Below are 21,673 nucleotides of genomic sequence, written 5' to 3' on the forward strand. Positions count from 1 at the left end.
TGCACTCCCTCGAGAGACAGAGAGTGACGGGAGATATGATTGAGGTGTATAAATGGAAGTCAGGGCTAAACAAAGGTGATAAAACAAAAGTACTCAAACTATTCAACCAGGATCGAACTCGTAACAATGGTTTAAAATTAGACAAATTTAGATTTAGGTGCGAGATCGGTAAACACTGGTTTGGAAATTTAGTGGACGAGTGGAACAAGTTACCAAACAACAGCATTAACTCGAATACGCTGGATAGTTTAAGACATAGGTTGGATGGATATATGAGCGATAGGGGTTGTGTGTAAATGGGACTGCCCAGTATGGGCCAATAGACCCGCTGCAAATTCCTCCATTCTTATGTTCTTACTGTATATGGTCATCAGCTTGAGATAAAGTTACCACACACATACCAAGACACTCACTAGCACAAGGACCCGAGATGATGGTGATGTCATCTACAGCGATGTCTCCCAGTCGTGGCTTTCCAATAGTGGCCTCAAACACCACCTAAAATAAGATTAACATCAAAACTTTACCATAAAAATGAGGATACACCTAAAATATTCACATGTCAAAGTAAAGGGACATGGATCTTCAAAGTTCTTTTTATGTTCAACAGTAAGAGAGGTAATATAATCAAATATGTCAATTTGTATCCATCTTTATCAATTAACCTTATAATTTGGCCAACCCACCTTGAATGGGGTGTTGGAGGAGAGGGGGAGCTGAGCCATGACCCATTCTGATCCCTGGTTGCCAGTGAGGCCCCACAGGATTCGCTCCCTCCTGGAGACCACGTCCTGAAGGATTACATGAAGGTTTCCTACACCACGCCCTGACATGTAGGTGTAGAAGCGCATACACGGTGGGTTGTTGGGGTCTGTTGGTAGATGAGTACAGTATACAGTTGAATCCCTTCCAATAAGCATTTTCTATAAAACAATTTAATATAGTTCCCCTTACACATTCTTTGTAATACAAAATTCTTAATACTGTACAGGTTTTACCTCGCTAATCCAGGAAGCTTGGGACCAGACCGGTTCCTGATTAGCAAAAATTCCGTACTATCGAAGCTGAGGTTAAAAAGGCAAAATAATGCATAAAATATACTATGACTGTTTAATTTCTTCAGAATAGACATATTTTTATGTCAAATGCTTACGTTTTGCTGCGTTACAACCACTTCCACTGCTTGCTGGTCTCTTAGTAGGATTATTTAGGGGTAAATTATAAGTATTTAAAGGTAAAATAGTGGCAACAGCCACTAGTAGTGAGCTATGACAGTGTCCCGAACCATCGTAGCTGCTGGACTATTGGGTACCGGATTAGCGGGGTCCAACCTGTACAGTATAATGCCTTCTCTAAACTCTTACGTGATGTTATATATAAATTCTCATTATCTATAAATTCATCATTTCTCACCTGTCTCTTGGAACTCAATACTCTCGAGCCTGGCGGTGTCCTCCGGTCTCCTGGGGAAGCCAGAGTCAACATAGACGTAAGCACCACCAAGGAGGTCACCTTGTGAGCTGCTGTGATCCCTAGGAGGTCCTGTGATTGGGTTCTGGGTGCCACGTCCCTAAGATACACACAACAGTAGTGTAGTTATTTGAGAGAGTTGCACAGACTGAATCCTACTAGTTAAAATGTAACGAGACAAGTTTCCACGAGATAATCCTATTAGACAATTTTACGCTAAATAAAACTCAACAGCTAATTTTCTACTGGAAGAAAAAGGCCAAGTTTATCATAGGAATAACAAAACAAAAAGATAACCATCTTTAAGTTGATGAAGAGGACTGCTAAATCCACACTTTTTTAGGCACACGAACTGAATCTATCCTAAGCCAACCTAACGATCCTAAGGTAGTATAGGTGATATTAGAATAGTAGTTCTAGTTGCCTTGTACCACCTGGAAAATAAATAATCTAGTGGACCTGTTAGTGGTACTGTACTTCGCTGTAACCATTGGCCATTATACTACTTGTTGCATGGCGCCACTCACCAGTTGCCAGTCGAAGTCATCACTGCGAGCGTTGCTCCAGTCACACATTCCGCCCTCAAAGGAGCACAGGCCAATACACTCTAGCCCCGCCCGTACCCCAAGGTCATCTACAGCTACATGACCCCGGAAGATGTGGAAAGGGTTAATACCAGATGCTGGTACAGCTTCCACCACCAGCTGTGAGGGATCAAGGTAGGCAGATGCTAGTAATGAACGAAATACTAATGAAGGTTAATATTTAGTAGTTGCCAACACTTAATTATATATTGAATCTTATATAGGGAAAAATAAAATAAATTATTTATTCTACAGCAAATCCAAAGTATTTTAGCTGATGCCCCCCCAATTATGAACATGTTAGTTTTTCAAAGTAAGCAGGACATTGAAGTAGAAGAAAAATGTTGGGTAAAATCCCCCCCCCCCTAAAAAAAATTGAAAACCTTACCTACCCATAAAAATCCTCAAACTAAAAAGTTTTTACCTTATTTCTGATAGTGTTGTTTTCAGTGTTCAGATGAGGAGAGACCCATAAACTCGAAAACGATTTTTAACCTTTATGCAAATTAGTAAAGCTTAGATAAAAATTTTAAAAGTTAGTCTGGTGTTCTTTTTAGAATTTTACCCAACATTTCCCCTCAACTCCAAACCCCTGCCAACTCTGAACTAATATTGTTGGTAATTTTATTTGTTAAAACACTAAAAAATATAAATTTCTGACGGAAATGCCGTAGAATAAATTATTTTTTGCGTTTTTTCTCTTCCTATATAAGACTCAATATTCAATACATAAGTAGGTGTTGACAACTAAATATTTACCCAAGTGAATCACCAAGGATACCAGTTGTTATTTAATAGGAAAGAAGAACTTACACATACATGTTTGACTAATAAAATAAGGATATTCACGAATTTTATATTGAATGTAACTTTACATACTTGTGTTCCTGACTAAACCATTCTGCCAAGGATTTGTAATATTGCTCGATGTGTAGCTGGGGAGTGATCGGCACTTAAACCTTGGCTCAGAGAATCATATTCATTATGTTAGTCTTACTTTTACTTTTATCCTCTTCGCCACTGATCGGCTTGTTAGCCGCTTGGGCGATCGGTCACGTCTCTTTTCCTTTATATTCTTCACCAAAAGGTCGGCTCGCTAGCCGCCCGGGCGATCGGTCACGTCTCTGTCACGCACTGTTGGCAAATACTGGGCATGCACCGGCTCCTGAATGTACCTGAACCCGCTCCAGTGTTGGTCAAGTCTTCTCTTGAAAGAGCTCACACTCGGTGCCGTCACAACACTCTCTGGTAGATTGTTCCAAGAGTTTACAACCCTCACTCCGAAAAAGTTTGCCCTCACGGTTTTCCGGACTTGCGGCTTCTTCAATCTTGAGCTGTGACCCCTTGTGGGGCGAGCGTCCGCCAGCTCCAAGTAAGGACACTCAACTGAGTAGTGCCCCCTGAGATGCTTATAAACCTCAACTAGGTCCCCCCTTGCCCGTCTGTAGTATAAGCTAGGCAAGTTCAGGCGCTCCAATCTCTCAGGGTAGCTGAGATGCCGAAGTGCAGGCACCAGTTTGGTGGCCCTCCTTTGAACATTTTCAACCAACTGACAGTCCCTAGCATATCTCGGGGACCAGATGGGGTGACAGTACTCCAGATGGGGAAGCACTTCACTCCTGAAGATCGTCACGAGGGACGGACCGTCTAGATATCTGAACGACCTTCTTATAAGACCCAATAATTTATTTGCCTGATTTACCTTCTTCTCACAATGGCCCGAGAACTTCAGCTCATTGTCAACATACACACCTAGGTCCTTCTCACACACAGTCTCAACTAGTACATTTTCTTCATCCCGTTGGGACATATGGTACGCCTCCTTACCGTTGGTACGCCCCAGGTGCATCCTCTTACACTTCGTGACATTGAATCTCAGCAGCCATTCCTTCGACCATTCCTGGAGCCCACAGAGGTCCTTCTGCAGCTCTTCACAGTCCGCTTGGTTCTTAATTTCCCGAAATAACTTGGCGTCATCGGCAAACATTTGTATGGAGGAGTGTACAACGTCAGGCATATCATTTATGAAACAAACAAACAACAGCGGGCCCAATACACTACCCTGCGGTACCCCACTTGTTACAGGTACAGATGACGATTTCGTGCCATTAATCACCACACATTGCTTGCGGTCATGTAGAAAGTCTTCTATCCACGCTAGGACATTTCCCCGAATTCCGTACCCTTCCAGTTTGATTTTCAGCCTTTCGTGGGGTACACTGTCGAAAGCCTTGGCAAAATCTAGGTAAATATTGTCGATATTACCACCCCGTTCTAGAATATGGGTCCAAATATCCAATACCTTGAGCAATTGTGTCAAGCAAGAGCGCCCCGGCATAAAACCGTGTTGGCAATCTTTTACAAGGTTGTTTCGTAGTAGATGTTCCATCGCTGCATCTCTGATAATACTCTCAAGTACTTTACATATTATGCTGGTCAGGCTCACCGGTCTATAGTTGTTCGTGGAGTGCCTATCGCCCTTCTTGAAGATAGGACTCACATAAGCCACTTTCCATTCACTGGGGACCATTTGTTCATCCAGGCATTTACAAAACAGAATCTTCAGGGGCTCTGCAAGCTCGTTGCACAGCTCCCTTAGCACTCTAGGATGCACCATGTCAGGTCCAGGACTCTTATGGACCTTTAGCCTGGACAGTTTATTTCTAATACCCTCTTCTGTGAACACAATGTGGGTCAGTGCTGTGTCGAACCGTCTGTCCTCAAACGCAGGAAGGTTAGTTGCATCCTCTCTTGTGAACACTGAGGAAAAGAAGCTGTTCAATGCCTCAGCTTTATCCTGGTCAGAATCTGCGTAACTACCATCTTCAAGCCTCAGGTCTGATACTCTTACTCGCGTTTTCAATTTCGACTTTGCATAGTGGTAAAACGCCTTTGGGTTTGACTTGACCTCGCGTGCAACCAGCCTTTGGAACTCCTTTTCAGCCCTCCTACACTCTATCTTTGCTTGGTTTCTGGCTCTTGCATACATCCTCCTGTCTTGCTCATCGTTTGACCCAACCCACGTCTTGAATTTCTGGGTTTTCTTCTTAATTTTGTCGACCGCCGCATGGTTCATGTGTAGGGATCCCCTCGTATTCCTAGAAGCACTGGGTTTGGTCTTGGGTATATATTTATCGATCAAATGGGTCATTTTACTAGTTATGATATTCAGCGTAGTGTCTGCGTTCTTGTACCTTAATAAGTCAGGCCAGTTGATACCCCTCATCTCTTCCCTCATCCCATTGTAATTTCTCTTGTAATATTTGCACCTTGGCCTGGCCTTATCTTGAACTAGGTAACAGTTAAATCTGAATGACAACACTGTATGGTGACTGGTGCCAACTGGGGCAAGGTGTTCCAGTTTGGCCACCATACCCTCCTCGTTTGTTATGATGAGGTCAAGTGGCTTGGGTGTTTGCTCCCCTCTGTAATGTGTCGGGTCTCTCACATGTTGGAACAGAAAATTATCTCTCAGAGTTTCTACAAAAAGAGTAGCAGGATTATTCAAGTCATTCGGGGTTGACTCGTTTCTCCAGTCGATGTCGCCATAGTTAAAGTCCCCCATGATAAGGAGGTGGCTGGGGTTGAGCATCGCCGCATTGTTTATTAAGGTTCTTAAGTTCCTTTGATTTAGTGGGCCACAGTTCGGGGATCTGTAGATACACCCGACGATAAGTAAGTCCCCTCCCTTTAATTTAATTTTACACCACTTGGACTCTTCAAAAACATCCTCTCCCTGTACCCTCGCCTGGCTGGCTCTAAGGTCTTGCCTAGCGTAGATAACCACACCCCTCCTGCAGGATTCTTGAGTTAGGTTCGTAAATGAGTCATATCCAGCAATACTGAACTCACATTCCTCTGGGTCGATTCTCCTGTTCTTGTACAACAGTTCTACAACTCCTACAATATCTGGTTGGTGTACTCTTAGTAGTGTTTCAAACTCCTCCCTCTTATCAAGGAACGTGTCAGTATTAGTGTACATGACATTCAAGCCAGAATTTGTTCTCGGTAACGTCTCTGCTCTTAGTAATAAACCCGCTCCACCCACATTCTCAGAAGCTGCAGCATTTGCTAAGTACACTGTATTTTGCAGGGTGTGGTTAAAAATGTCATTGTTTACACGGCGCTCGTTCCCTCCTGTCCGGTAGGCTGAGCTGGTGCCGCCTCCCGGGTGGGGGGTTGAGTGGGTGGAGGGTGCACTGCTGCCCCCTGGCCCTGTGTCGGCACACTTGTTTCCACTACCCTCCCCCTGAGTATAACCCATGTGCACCTGTCCCCGTTCCTCCTCGACTCCTCCCTCTTCTGCTTCAAGTCCTGCAGGAGCTTCTTGTGCTGTTCCCTCTGTATTAGCGTTGGCCTCCATGATTCCAATAATATTTAAATTAACTCACGATAGACTATGTTGGTAATGATGTATTTTTTATTAACATTAACCAATGATATTAAAAGAACAGACGTTGTAATCCAACATAAGGCAAATATTCATCCATTGGCTGTCCTCAGGTTTTGGTACGAGAGGAGTCTTTTTGGTGTGTTTTACTCAGATCTGACTTTCATTTCTTGTGCAAATCAGCGGTTTATACCAAAAATTTCCATTTTCATTTTTAACAGAAACCGCTAATTTGCAAAAAAAAAAATAGAGTTCAGATTTGTGTAAAACACAAAAAACACAAAAGACTATTCTCATACCAAAGGAACCAACCTACCTAACCTAACCTAACCCTACCTACAGTACAGGTACTACAAGGAGGAGACAAGTGACTAGAAGTGAGTAAACATGGCTGGAATCTGTGGACAGCCAATGAACGAATATTATCCCAACTTGTCTGCTTTCAACATTTCAACTAAATTCGAAAGATTATGGATTTTAGGACTATTTTCGTGTAAGGTATTAACAACTTTGAAAGAAATGTATTTTACATCCTCTAACACTTCAAATTTGCTAGAAATAATAAAACTGCAAATTTTGAAATAAACAATTGTAGCTACACATTTCAATCGTTTATTCCTTGGTAGAGGAAGCGGGACCCTAGTGCTGTCACTACACATTTTTGTTGACAACTTGACATTTAAAGTCAGTGTCACTTGGACCATGGCTAGGGGTGGATGTGTTGTGTATAGATCTCGGATAATGAGTTTTTTTGGGGCTCCTTACAAGATGTTCTAAGTAAAAGGTCTGTATTAGTGCCAGGTGACAAAGTTGAACATATGTGAACCCTTTAAATCCAGCAAAAACATCCTAATTGTCACAAAAGACGACTAAACAGCGGACTACAGTGTTCCAAGGCGCATTACCCAAGTTTTGTGATGAACTTTCCGTTTACTTGAAAACTAAAAGGTTTTATGTATTGTATATGTGTAGTGTTTTAACACAGACAATAACGTTCCGTGATTTATTGGCAATGACACGTTTATAACTTGTGAGGTGTAAGTAGATAGATACAATATAACATCGAACAAAATTTTCCTGAGTTGTGAAGTGGATGATTATATCAATACACAGAACAGTATTTTATTGAAAAAAAGTTAATTTTAAATTAATTTGTGAAGAAGCTTTTTAAGGCGTGTGTGAATACTCTCTTCAAGCTTTCTGCCTGATGGTCGCCTCGGTAAGTACCTGGTGCGGGTGACGCTGGAGATTTTACCTGTATAAACATGTTCTTAGACGTGTTTCTTTTAATTCAAAGAATGTAAGTCCACTGGGAAGCTAGTTTGTGTTCTGAGACAAACTTACTGTTGATCTCGACAAAAATACGTCAAGAAATAAACTTGCTGAGTCATTGTTGTTACAGTGCAATAACTGCACTTCAACTATTAAGACCTTTAAGCACTTAGCAAGGTTAGTAATACACCAGTCCAATAAAAATTCTAAATTATGAGAGATAGAACTCCCTGTTGTGCTGAGTCAACCAGAGAATTTGTTCCTGTCATATCCGGCTTTATAGTTATAAAAATGGAATCTGTTTAAGAAATTTGTAGTTACAAACATGTTAATATTAATTCAAGTAATATAGCAAAGGAGATCGTATACGCAATTAGATATATTGATAAATACGTAGAATTTTAGTTTCTAACTGCTTATATCATCTCCAATTAAACTATCTACAGTACAGTATGTAAAGTGAACGTACCGTGTGGTTGCCATTAAAGGTGTAGAGCGCCTGGGCCTCCTTCCAGTCACCTCTGGTCTGGTCGCGGGTCTCCCAAATGGTGGTCATCTGCCTGGAGTCCTCGCTCTTCACCTTCACCCTCAGCAGATTGGCGCTCAGCCCGTCGAGCGAGTACCAGAACTTGAGGCACTTCCCTGGTGAATAGAAATTGAAACTGAAAGGGAATAGGGAGGTTGTGGGGTGGGAAGTGGAGCTTGTTTTTTCTTTTTTTTTACAGGGATTAGCCCACCCGGGCACAGGTCAATCATGGCCTGGAGGGCGAAGATAACAGAATGGTGGGGGTAATGAATTACGGGGGGGTGTATATACTGTACAGTATGAGGGTATGGAAGTAATAGATTATGGCGTGTATTAGGAGGGGGGGGGGAGATAAATGCAGTGTAGGATCGGGAGAACAAGGGTGTGCGTGTAAGTCATGGGCGTACCGTCAGCGCCTGTGGGTTCCAGAGTGTTAGACTCCATCACGGCGGGTCGAGCCTGACGGTCCTGGGTGCTGGAGGTCTCGTGGAAGGCGTAGCCTCCTATAGGGACGAGAACGGAACATAGTTATCATTAATGTATTAATCTCAAGGCTGAACACACTAGGCTGGAGAGGTGTGTTACTCCCATACTATTTTCTCTGCGATAATAATACTAATAAACAAGTCAATATTGGCACAAGGATGTAGTTACCCAAATACCTTATCCAGCAGGTATATCATGAGTCTGTCTGGGTTCCCATAAGATTTATCGAGTACTATAGGACATCCATAGCTGGAGACAGAAACAACCTGGGTGTAAGATAGGGTACCGTATACCACAGTTCCCTTGCGACAGTCCTTTTTTTGTATACGGTTTTACAAAATTAATAAGGTTAGGTTAGGTTAGGTTAGGACCATCTCTTGGAGCTGAGCTAGGAGTCTCCACTTGAGACAGTGTACTTTTGTTCCTTGGGGTTAATGGAACGGCCAGGGTATGAGACAGGTGGCCCTACACAGTACTTACCACTGCTGTCGCCGGTGGTGTCATTAAGAGGACCTCCCACCCATAGAGCGTCCCTGCCTGTCGATAGTGTCCATGACGTCATTGAATTTCTGGATCCAGCCCTGAAAATATACATAGCCTATATTCGTATAATTTTGGTTTATAAATAATGTTACTTCGAGAAATGTTTATAGACCTCCCGGAGGCTATTCATTTCACAAAACGATAGAGTATTCGATAAATGTGAATTAATGTTCATTAATGTGTCTTATGTTGTTTTTATTGTGATCCATGTGGGAGACGTATAAATATATCGGTATATAGCAAGCAAACACTCAATAGTAAACACACACACCTGGAGTTAGCGTTAGGTCCTGGGGAGGTCCATGTACACCAAGTGGTCTCCTCCACATAGCCGAAGTCACACAAGGGATCAGCGTCTCCTCCTGCCTGCTTTCCCACCCTCGGTCCCACCGCCTTCGTGTCATCCTGGAGGGGGAGAAGGTAGCGGTTATTGGTAGGGGAGGGGAGGAAGGCAGTATGGTGATGAATGATTGATGTTGATGTATGTTGGTGAAGATATGAAGATAATGACAAGAAGGCGTAATGATGAGGATGATCATGTTGATTGGTGCTGATGATGGGAAGACTGCATGGTGATATTGCTTTACGTGTGCTGCTGTTTGATAGTGACTTTTAAATTGATGGTAATTGATGACTGATGGTGCTTAATGAGGACCAATGTTAGTCGATTTTTCATGCAATATGGTAATGGTTTTTCTTGGTGATTTGATGATATTAGTATGATAATGATGAATGATGATCGTCAGTGATAATGTTACAATAAATATATCGTGTCTAATAAAAGTGACTACTAACTCGTCATGATATATGTATTTGTATAGTAAAACATAAGTGATGACACGGTATAATATATCGGGTAACAGAATACCCAATAACCAAGGTGCAATACGCAATTATATAATAATGGTACGGGCTCTGTAATCGTTGGGGGCGTACAGCGACCAGAACTACTGTATATAAACAAAGTATACCCCAACCATAACGCAGTGCCAGAAATACTTAGGAACACAGTAAGCATAACGGGACACTATACGGAACCTGTCACAGCTCATCACACCGCCACGATTTTCTCAAGTGTAAAGGACGAAGTAGAGAAGATGGTTCACTGGAACAGTTTATTCCCCCCGCTTTTTCCTCTTCTCCCTTCTACTTTATCTCATGCCTCCTACACCGTCTTCCATCTCCTCCTTCTTCTTTTCATTCTTCCTTCTCTTCTCCCCCTTCCTTCCCTCAGCCTCCACCACCACGCAATGACTACCTGTAGTGTGACCACGGGCTCCAATTATTAAAAAAAAAAAATCTTAGGTTAATTTTCCTTCCTAATTGGGGATTGAAGTGTGTAACGTCAGGGTAGTTTCAGTGTCATTATGACCGCCACCTGTGTTGCATATAACCTACATGAGTCAGTCAGGTTACTGAGAATGTGTGGACCTATAGCAGCAGTCCCGGATTATCCATTAGGCACAGTAGGCACAGTGCCTAGGGCCTACGAGATATTGGGGGCCTACGAAAAATAAAACGAGAACTTTTCTTCCCCTTTTTCTACAGGTTATTATTAAATTGATACTGAGGTACTTTTTTCCATTTATTTATTACTTAATCCTATTAGTGTCCACCAGCTAGCTGTGCTTCTTGTAAACAAAACTATTTCTGTACTGTACAAGAACAGCTGAGCTAACCCATTTTCTTTTACTCAATTCATGGCAAACATCACTGAATCTTATTCTTTCGACATCACATTTTATAATTAGGTACTAGCTTGTGTTATTAGTGAATATGCTGTCAAATGGGGCCCCATATCTTGGAGGTGCCTAAGGCCTACGAAAGTCTTAACCCGTCACTGTATAGCAGTAGGCTGCACTGGTTGGCTTATGGACTACAAATCATCCTACAATGACGCATGACTAATATACTGTATTTTTCCACTCGAATGCAGCGCAGGAATAAAACATTGCATGATCAAAAGTCCTTCAGAGTATATTATCCCATACTATAGACAAATATACACCTCATGATCACGAATCCTTCAACAAGTACTGAAGCGCAACATGGAAAATGTGAAATTGTATGTGTGTTAGGGGGCAGCCCTAATGTAAACATTGCATCATGTTTTATTTTTTCCCTCGCTAGGTGAACGCACCGGAGTCCGATATTATAGGCAGGTATTATCTATGGTAATTAGCTTCGCGGTAGTGAGTTTTAGAATGAGGATTACTCGCGGACGTCCTTGCTGACATTGACTGTGGGATGGAAGAAATCTCATCCGTGTGAAATCAGTTTTTATATTTATTTGACGATATAATTAGTTATAATCGTGAGCAAAGGACTAGATGTAACATATTTAGTGATTTCTTTTGGGAGCAGGTAGGTTAAAGGGAAAGAGGGAGATCAGGATGAAGGTGAGAGGTAAATACAATAATAGACATATAGAGAGATATTAGACATTATCTCCCACCACAGTCTCCCCCTCAACCTCCACACGTGACTGCTCCCCCACAAGGCTACATACCGTTGTCCTATACACCCGACGCTTCAACATGCTACAGGTGAAAGTGTCAGTAACATTCTAGCGTACAATTGACAACGCTGCCCTCGGCCTAGCCTAGCCTAGCGTACACATGACAAGGTTTACCCCTGCACCAGTGACTGTATGTTCAGCCACTCCGGGACAAGATGATCATAACGATAAAACCCAACAATAAAAAGTTTCCGGTTTATTTCTCTCCCGATATTCAACTTTTTTGGGGACAGTAAAAAAAAAGCAATAAATAAATAAAGGAATTTGTGAATCTGTACGTTATGGCTTACAAACTGTAATTAAAGTTTTAAATTTTATCATATTTAGACCTATTTTCTTTAAATAATGTGAGAGCCTATTGAGTCAGACAAACTATTTTGTTAAAAATAAATGATTCTACGTATTTTTTATTTTTTTTAAAGCTGGCTACGTTCGGGGAAGTACATATCTTTTGTGCCAAATAATAATAATAATAATAATAATAATAATAATAATAATAATAATAAGTTTGAAATAAGTGAGTTGCAATATATACGGGTATATTATACTAGGGTGGACGAATCAACATCACTGTATTTTCCTATTTTCTGCCTATAGGCCTACTGGGGCAAGTGGGACATTCCTGTAACTTTTCCTATTTTTTGTGACCATAACTTCAGCTTAAGTAGCCTTTGAAGGTTAAACCGATAATCCAGTCACAGTTCTTGGTTCTTTTGGGGTTTTTGGAGATCCAGTTTGCCTCTTCTTACCATCACTAACCTCTCTGTGAACAGAATTGGTTTGCAAAGAAAAAAAGGGCGCAGCTGCAGTATATATATCATTTGAGGACGTTCAGGTTACCGCAAACAGTTTATTTTTCTATGACTTATCAATAATGGCCGCCTGCTAACTTATTTGGAAGATGAACACTGCCAAGAGAACTCACACAATGATCATTCGTGGTTTCACACTTGTTATCTGTCAATAGTCGCTACTGACACTGATTATGGTACAGACCTGTATACTTTAATGTCTCCCTCCCACTCACGCCCATGAGCACACACACACACACACATACACACACACACACACACACACACACACACAGAGTAATAACCCTTGATTTTCAAACACCATAACTATTCACATACGCAAACACAGTGAATACAAAAATACACGAATAGTACACACACATACAGACATATACACACATTTGCAAATTTATAGGTTAGGTTTGGCGTGATTCATACGTAATGAGTTCCTTGAAGTTACACCTACAGAGGAAGTCAAGCACTGCTGCCTCCACTTAGAACTATAGACTAAGAGAAACCTACTGTCCTTGTCTATTCACACCGTCGATACACGAACATCCAATACAAAAACATTAATAGTCGAGGTTACATATTTATTAAGCAAACGTGTGGACTGATTCATACGTAATCCATACTTTTGAACGTTTAACCCAAGAGGGGAAATCCTGCCGTGTAAACAGGACATCCTCTATCAACCATGAACCACACGACGCAATAGGCCACCGTGTGTTCTAAAGTCTGGCGGACAAGAGGCTGTAAGCGATTTCAGTTTTGTTAGAATTGCGGCCTCAGAACTCTTTCACTAAATGTGCCTTGGTGTTTCCTGTAGTTATATTGCCTGAGATTGTTATTAAAATGGATATCTCATTTGTAACACACACCCCACCTCCCCTTTTTGCGTGGTTAATAGGACCTGTTACTCGCCTCGAATGTTCATGGTTTGGTTTAGTTAAATTAGACTTTGTTAGAGGTTTCTTTAGCTTATATAGATTCAGATTAAATTAGGTTGTTAGGGGTTGGTTGACTAACAGTATATGGTTGATTTGGTCCCTGAAATTCTAAATCAACCAAACCTAACCTAACCTAACCAGCGATGTTAGTATAGCATTTGCAGTGGGGTTCCGGGCTTAGGTCCGGGTGTTAGTGTCTCCCAGTTTCCCGAGGTTTGTGGTTGAAATTCACGCCACGCCTCTCGAGGTTTTATATCAACAAAACTCATTATATATTTTTGGAGGGTTGTTATTTACACTTGTTCACCACCATAATCAAATGAAGGTTTAGTGAGTAACGCTAAGGAGGGCGTTCATCATTTTTGTTGTAGCTGTTATAGTATTTGTGTAAAACTATTGTTGCGTTACGGCGGTCATATGAAGGTTTAGTGCTTTGTTTAACGTTATTAGATGTTATTTATGTTCCTGTAATGCTGTGTTATGTTATGGTAGTTAATTGGAGGTTTAGTGTTTTGTGTTTTAATACTGTCTTGTTAAATATAGGTTTGATGCTTTATTTATCATTGTTATTAAAAAGACGCTATTTATACCCGTGTTATGTTATGGTAATTTAGTGAAGGTTTGCATTGTTGTCCAAGTAGTTATGCCAAAGGTTATATTTTATTGTGGTAGACAAATGAAGGTTTAGCGTCTTGTTAGGGCAAGCAAATGAAGGTTTAACGAGGTGTTACTAACTACAGGGAAAGGACGACCACAGGTAAATTGGCGGTTAGGCTACAGTCCGAGGAGCCCCACATTACTGAGTAATTATCCATCTGTAACAAGGTTAGCTGTGATAACTGCCAATTACGGATTGTAAATTAGTTGCTGCTACTTCCTGTTACTTAATCCTTGCAAAGATCAGAATGTCTGTAGTAATTATATGAGTTTGTATGTCCGTTCCTGAAGGGTTCGCGGTATTATTCAAGGTCTGATACAAAGGTCGGCGGCACATGGTCTAGTCCGTTGCCTCGCCATGGATGTAGTTACCGAGAGCCTGTCATGCTCCCCCACATATATTAAAATAAAAAAGTTACTGTATTATATTTCTCTTTCTAGTACTTGCTATTCAGTAATCAAGTACAGTATATCCTGAAGATGGAATTAATGACGAAATCGCTCTAGTCTTTTCGTGTTATTGCTTCCCATTGGTTATCTGAATAGTATATGGATCATGTGTGTGTGTGTGTGTGTGTGTGTGTGTGTGTGTGTGTGTGTGTGTGTGTGTGTGTGTGTGTGTGTGTGTGTGTGTGTGTGTGTGTGTGTGAAAGTACAGGTTCTGCATTACATAGACAAAGTAAAAGAAGCTCCACTGAACACTTAACAGAATGTATCCAGAACACTAACAAAAATTATCTCCACTACACCTAAAATAAAAGCATCCACACTATACATCCTTTAATATACAATACCTATCTACATTACACACATTGGAAAAGTATCCCCAAATTATGACGTCGTGAGTATAAAAAAATTATGACGTCTTGAGTATAAAATGACGTCATGAGTAAAAAAATTATAACGTCATGAGTATAAAATTATGACGTCATGAGTATAAAATGATGTCATGGGTAAAAATTATGACGTCGTGAGTAAAAAATTATAACGTCTTGAGTATAAAATGACGTCATGAGTAAAAAAATTATAACGTCATGAGTATAAAAAAAACGGCCCTGACTGTAAAATATAAAATTAATTTTTTCTGAATGAATGAGGTGAGGAAAGTTCACTACTGATAACTCTGGTGGGCACGAGAGTCACGAAGCGAGGCAGTCAGCGGATTCCTCGACTGTAAAAAATGGACCACGTAACCTGACCATTGCCGGCACGAGCGTCACGACCGATGGCTCTTCATTTTTATTTAATTTTTTTTTGTGATAAAAATAATGTCATTCTTATTATTTTTGTTATATATAATTATTCATATGATGGTTTCTGCTTCATCATTATCGTCTAAATTGAAATGTGAATGATTATATGACAACGTATATTACATATTTTTTTTAATCACACATGAAAGACACTTAAGGAAATAAAGAAAATAAATCCTGCAAATTTAAATGAATTGAAATAAAATAAAACGAATAAATGAATGATGAAGAAATTTGTTGATAACTGTACAAGTGTGTGTATTCAGTAGTAAAACCTCCATTTAACGGACATTAATTTAACGGGCATAATCCGTTATATGAGGGTGTTACAACTAATGACACACTACAACACTCGGGCCAGACCCGTGTGATATACAATTAACATATGGGCGACTTTCCGATAATTTTTTAAAGATTTGTATAGAATTTCATATTTTTCTCTTTTGTTGCGTTAGTGTTTTTACTTTCACTTGGTCATGGTGATTTACCTGTATGTTAATGTTAGTAGTGGTTATTGTATTGAAGTTGATGATGGCTTGTTTCTCAGAAGTACGTTAATAAGTTTGTTTGTTTAAGCTTAGAGTAAACAAAATCCTAGCTTAGCAAAATAGGGGGTTGGTCATAAGGCCTCTGAGTCAGGTGTAGCTGGGAACAACTAGTCTAGCAAGTGATGGTCTTTGTTATGGGGGGTGAGGGAGATTAACGGGTGGACGGCATCAAGGACGCCACCACCAGGAGAACTTACAAGGTCCTGTGGTTAATTACAGGGCGGGGAGGGACCCTCTAGGTGACACCCCGTGATACAAAACCACGACGGCATGATTAACACGCTATCCTACACCCAGGGAGGAGGATGAGCACCTGCTGTTGTTGTTGCTGCTTCTTCATCACCCTCACGCACTTGTTGCAGTCGTGATCAACCCGGAAACTTAACTCTCTCTCTCTCTCTCTCTCTCTCTCTCTCTCTCTCTCTCTCTCTCTCTCTCTCTCTCTCTCTCTCTCTCTCTCTCTCTCTCCTCGTGGCTACTGTAAATGCATCTGAGAAATGGTACACATACATACATACATACATACATACAGCTGCTTAAGGAACTGGCCAAAACATCCTACATATTGTCAGTCAAACAGAACGCACAGTGTCACTTATACAGGAGGGTCGAGTCGTGGTGGCCGACCCGGGTAGAAATAACGCTTAAGATCATTACTTACCGCGGCGACGAAATTCTTGGAGGGGTTTATTGTATTTCTGCCGTGAACTGGGATTTTCTTACGTGTTTCTCAAGTATATCTTTCGTTCCAGAATAAAATATTGGATAAATATAGCTCGCGTTCCAGAATAAGACGCTACTTACGTTACTTAAGTTTGCCTTTTGGTTGAGAACTATTGTAAACACCAATTTCGATAGAGTGACGTTTACTATACTTCCTTTGGTTACTTAACGTGTGTTGGAGGTTCAGTGACAGCTTGACCACATTCTCTCAGTAGTATCGCTCATTTAATGTATCATGTAGCGTGTTACCTGAAAGAGGTGGTGTTGTCTAAGTAGTGTGTTATCTGAAAGAGGTGGTGTTGTATAAGTAGCGTGTTACCGGAAAGAGGAGGTGTTGTCTAAGTAGTGTGTTATCTGAAAGAGGAGGTTGTATAAGTAGCGTGTTACCTGAAGAAGGAGGAGGTGTTGTATAAGTAGCGTGTTACCTGACAGAGGAGGAGGTGTTGTATAAATAGCGTGTTACCTGAAGAAGGAGGAGGTGTTGTATAAGCAGCGTGTTACCTGACGGAGGAGGGGGTGTTGTATAAGTAGCGTGTTACCTGACGGAGGAGGAGGTGTTGTATAAGCAGCGTGTTACCTGACGGAGGAGGAGGTGTTGTATAAGCAGCGTGTTACCTGACGGAGGAGGAGGTGTTGTATAAGCAGCGTGTTACCTGACGGAGGAGGAGGCGTTGTATAAGCAGCGTGTTACCTGACGGAGGAGGAGGAGGTGTTGTATAAATAGCGTGTTGCCTGACGGAGTAGGTGTTGTATAAGTAGCGTGTTACCTGAAGGAGGAGGTGTTGTAGCGTGTTGCCTGACGGAGTAGGTGTTGTATAAGTAGCGTGTTACCTGAAGGAGGAGGTGTTGTAGAAGTAGGTGGCCATGTTCTTGTGTCACGTTAAATGGCCACCAGCCTTAAGCCTCCTCACAACACTCACTACTGTACATTTATTTAACATTTGAGTGTTCGTATAATTCTTTTGTAGCTTTACTGAACATTTAAACGTCCTGACAACACTAAGGTACATTTACTGAACATTTAAACGTCTTGACAACACTAAGGTACATTTACTAAACATTTAAACGTCTTGACAACACTAAGGTACATTTACTGAACATTTAAACGTCCTGACAACACTAAGGTACATTTACTGAACATTTAAACGTCTTGACAACACTAAGGTACATTTACTGAACATTTAAACGTCTTGACAACACTAAGGTACATTTACTGAACATTTAAACGTCTTGACAACACTAAGGTACATTTACTAAACATTTAAACGTCTTGACAACACTAAGGTACATTTACTAAACATTTAAACGTCCTGACAACACTAAGGTACATTTACTAAACATTTAAACGTCTTGACAACACTAAGGTACATTTACTAAACATTTAGACGATCTGACATCTTTAATGAACATGGCACTAAACATTATACTCTCCTCTACAGCTCATCTCTGCGTGGGACAACAAACCTTCAGCTACAGATTACAGGTAAGTTTCCAGACTCACACCTGACGACGGATACCGAGTTACAGGCTGGTGGTAAGTACCCAGATGGTGGTCCTACACGTGACCTCATAAATCTCTTTTCTTCTCTATACCGCATATATAGACCGCTGTAATGGTGTTAGAGGCGGCTGTTACCTGCAGCTTGTTGAGGAGGTGGTTGTGTTGTTGTGTTGTTGTTGTTAGTTTTATTGATGGAGATGTTGTTAGGGCTTGGTGCTTTTATTGTTGTTGTTACCTGTTGTTCGTGTTGTGTGAATGTCTTTTGTTTCTTTAGTCACTGCTGTTACGCCTCTGTTGTGATTATTTTGTTTTTATTTCTGTTTTAATGCCGTTGTTACTGTCGTGTCGTTGTGTACTGTTATTACCGTTGTTTATGAGTGCTGTTGCTGTGACGTGTATTTATTGAGGATTACTGATGGTGGTGGTGGTGGTGCTACTTTATTTTTACGGTTGCTGTTACTTTTGTCATTGTTACTTTTTACTTAACTGTTACTTTTTACTTTACTGTTACTTTTTGCCTTTGTTGCTGTTACTTTTGTTATTGTTACTTTTTTACTTTACTGTTACTTTTTACTTTTGCTACTGTTACTTTTTGCTTCTATTACTGTTACTTTTTACTTTTGTTACTGTTACTTTTTACTTTTGTTATTGTTATTATGGTTGGTAAAGTTAGTTGCTCCCCCCATCTGCACTCACGTAATCTCTCTCTTACACACACACACACACACACACACACACACACACACACACACACACACACACACACAGAGACACACACACACACACACAGACACACACACACACACACACACACACCGCCGAGTAGTACTTCCATCCGCGAGGTGGTGGGGGAGAGCAGTGGTACCAACGTTCTCAACATCCGTAGCGCAACACAGCATCACCAACGCTTGTGAACGTCAGGTTAGGTTTGGTTATGTTTGGTTTGGTTAGGTTAGGTTAGGTCTTGTTTGGTTTGGTTTGGTTAGGTTAGTTTAGGTTAGGTTTGGAAACGGTAAATTTTTGTCCCCATAATTGGAAATTGGGAAGAAAAAAGTATATTGTTCCTTTGATGACGATGTTTTAACCCTTGGAGGACGATGTTTTAACCCTTTGAAGGCGATGTTTTAACCCTTTGATGACGATGTTTTAACCCTTGGAGGACGATGTTTTAACCCTTGGAGGACGATGTTTTAACCTTGTTGTGACGATGTTTTAACCCTTGGGACGATATTTTAACCCTTTGATGACAATGTTTTAGCAGCAGGACGATGTTTTAACCCTTGGAGGACGATGTTTTAAACCGGAGGACGATATTTTAACCCTTGGAGGACGATGTTTTAACCCTTGATGACGATGTTTTAGCAGAGGACGATGTTTTAATGGAGGACGATGTTTAACCCTTTGATGACGATGTTTTAACCCGCACGATGACGATGTTTTAACCCTTGAGGACGATGTTTTAACCCTTGGAGACGATGTTTTAACCCTTGAGGACGATGTTTTAACCCTTTGAGGACGATGTTTTAACCCTTGGAGGACGATATTTTAACCCTTGGAGGACGATGTTTTAACCCTGATGACGATGTTTTTGAGGACGATGTTTTAACCCTTGGAGGACGATATTTTAACCCTTGGAGGACGATGTTTTAACCCTTTGATGACGATGTTTTAACCCTTTGATGACGATGTTTTAACCCTTTGATGACGATGTTTTAACCCTTGGAGGACGATGTTTTAACCCTTGGAGGACGATGTTTTAACCCTTGGAAGACGATATTTTAACCCTTTGATGACGATATTTTAACCCTTGGAGGACGATGTTTTAACCCTTCGATGACGATGTTTTAACTCTTGGAGGACGATATTTTAACCCTTTGATGACGATGTTTTAACCCTTTGAAGGCGATGTTTTAACCCTTTGATGACGATGTTTTAACCCTTGGAGGACGATATTTTAACCCTTTGATGACGATGTTTTAACCCTTGGAGGACGAGATTTTAACCCTTTGATGACGATGTTTTAACCCTTTGATGACGATGTTTTAACCCTTTTATGACGATGTTTTAACCCCTAGAGGACGATGCTGTAAAGTAAAACTGGAAATATAAAATCACATCTTACTCTCCACTTTTAATCCACAACACAATCATGAGTGAAATTAACCCGAGACTGTAGTGTAGTGTAGTGTAGTGTAGTGTAGTGTAGCGTAGTGTAGTGTAGTGTAGTGTAGTTATCCTTGGTTAGCTGAAGGACAATTATCATGGGAATCTGAATGTCTCATAGATCACGTTAATGACATAACTCAGGTCCAGTGGTTGGTTATTAAGACGATTGAGATGGATAGTGAGTTGACGTCTGTGTGGTGGAGAAGGCCTGACGTAACCTGATAGAACAAAGGTGCCACAAAGGTGTTTATCAGGTGTCTTCTCGTTGTGGCTTTGTCATCTTCTAAGGTGTTTGTTTTCTTGTTGTTAGCTCAAGATACGTCCTCCCAGTTCAATACGCGTACTAGATGCAGCCACCTAGTTCAAGACGCGTACTAGACACACCCATCTACCCCAAGACACATACAAAGCACGTATTTTGTACCTCCAATTCCTCAGGTTTTAATACGAGTCATCCATCGCAGTTTTTGTCTTCCCTTGGCCTTCCTACCTAACAATTTACCCCATTAATATCTCTACCATTATCCCCACATCCTTGAGTATATGACCCAAAGTACCTCTGAATACGTTAATTTTCTCCTCTAACTGGTGCTAAATGAACGTATCAGGCTTAGGTTAAGTCTGAGTGTTAGTCTGGTATAACTTGTGGACAGTTTTTTCTCTTGTTTATGCTTAAGGGATCCAATTAGGTGTCAGTCTTAAGTCTTCAGGTATTAGGAAAGTTAATTTACGATCGTTTGAGAATTCGTATTAAGTCTCGTAGCAGAGTATGACGTCATATTGCTGACGTCACTGTTTCTTGACTTATGGTATTCAAGTAGATGGATTTTTTGCATCTAGTTAAAGGTGAAAATTAACCTAAGACCATGTAATACACCACTACGTCACTGAGTATTACAAATGGCTTAGTTCATCTCTCTCTCTCTGTCTTGACACTAATCACTCACGTAGATACAAGATGTTATAAATCCTTCGCCAAAATTACTATAATTATGGTAATTATTTGTCATGTCATTGAATTGATTGTCCGGAGCGAGTGAGTGTGGTGGTGATGGTGGTGGTGGTGGTGGTGGTGGTGGTGGTGGTGGTGAGTGTGGGAGGAAGTGAGTGAGAGAGAGAGAAAGAGTAGGTGAGTGAAGGAGGAATTAGGTGAGTGAGGGAGAAAAGAGGTGAGTGAAGGAGGAATTAGGTGGGCCTGGAAGTGAGTTAGTGTGGGAAGAGATGTATGTAGACAAGAGCCACACCTTAGCACCCCCCCACCACACGACCTTAACAACAGGTGAAGCGGCACAGGC

The 21,673-nt window shown here is 40.9% G+C and overlaps 1 protein-coding gene across 1 annotated transcript in view; it reads right to left on the reverse strand.

Annotated features, from left to right (window-relative positions):
* LOC121867460 (MAM and LDL-receptor class A domain-containing protein 1-like) overlaps nt 1-21,673 on the reverse strand; it is a 55,313-nt gene that overhangs the window by 13,511 nt on the left and 20,129 nt on the right. Inside the window, exons 2-9 of the mRNA XM_042367371.1 lie at nt 9,543-9,676; nt 9,209-9,309; nt 8,650-8,745; nt 8,186-8,358; nt 1,998-2,174; nt 1,414-1,570; nt 687-871; nt 414-498 (exon numbers count right to left, since the gene is read on the reverse strand). Of these exons, the coding sequence (XP_042223305.1) occupies nt 414-498; nt 687-871; nt 1,414-1,570; nt 1,998-2,174; nt 8,186-8,358; nt 8,650-8,745; nt 9,209-9,309; nt 9,543-9,676 (1,108 nt within the window). The remainder of the gene's footprint in view (nt 1-413; nt 499-686; nt 872-1,413; nt 1,571-1,997; nt 2,175-8,185; nt 8,359-8,649; nt 8,746-9,208; nt 9,310-9,542; nt 9,677-21,673) is intronic.

This window comes from Homarus americanus, unplaced genomic scaffold, assembly GCF_018991925.1.
Source record: "Homarus americanus isolate GMGI-L3 unplaced genomic scaffold, GMGI_Hamer_2.0 scaffold23598, whole genome shotgun sequence".
In the NCBI taxonomy this organism is placed as follows: Eukaryota; Metazoa; Arthropoda; class Malacostraca; order Decapoda; family Nephropidae; genus Homarus; species Homarus americanus.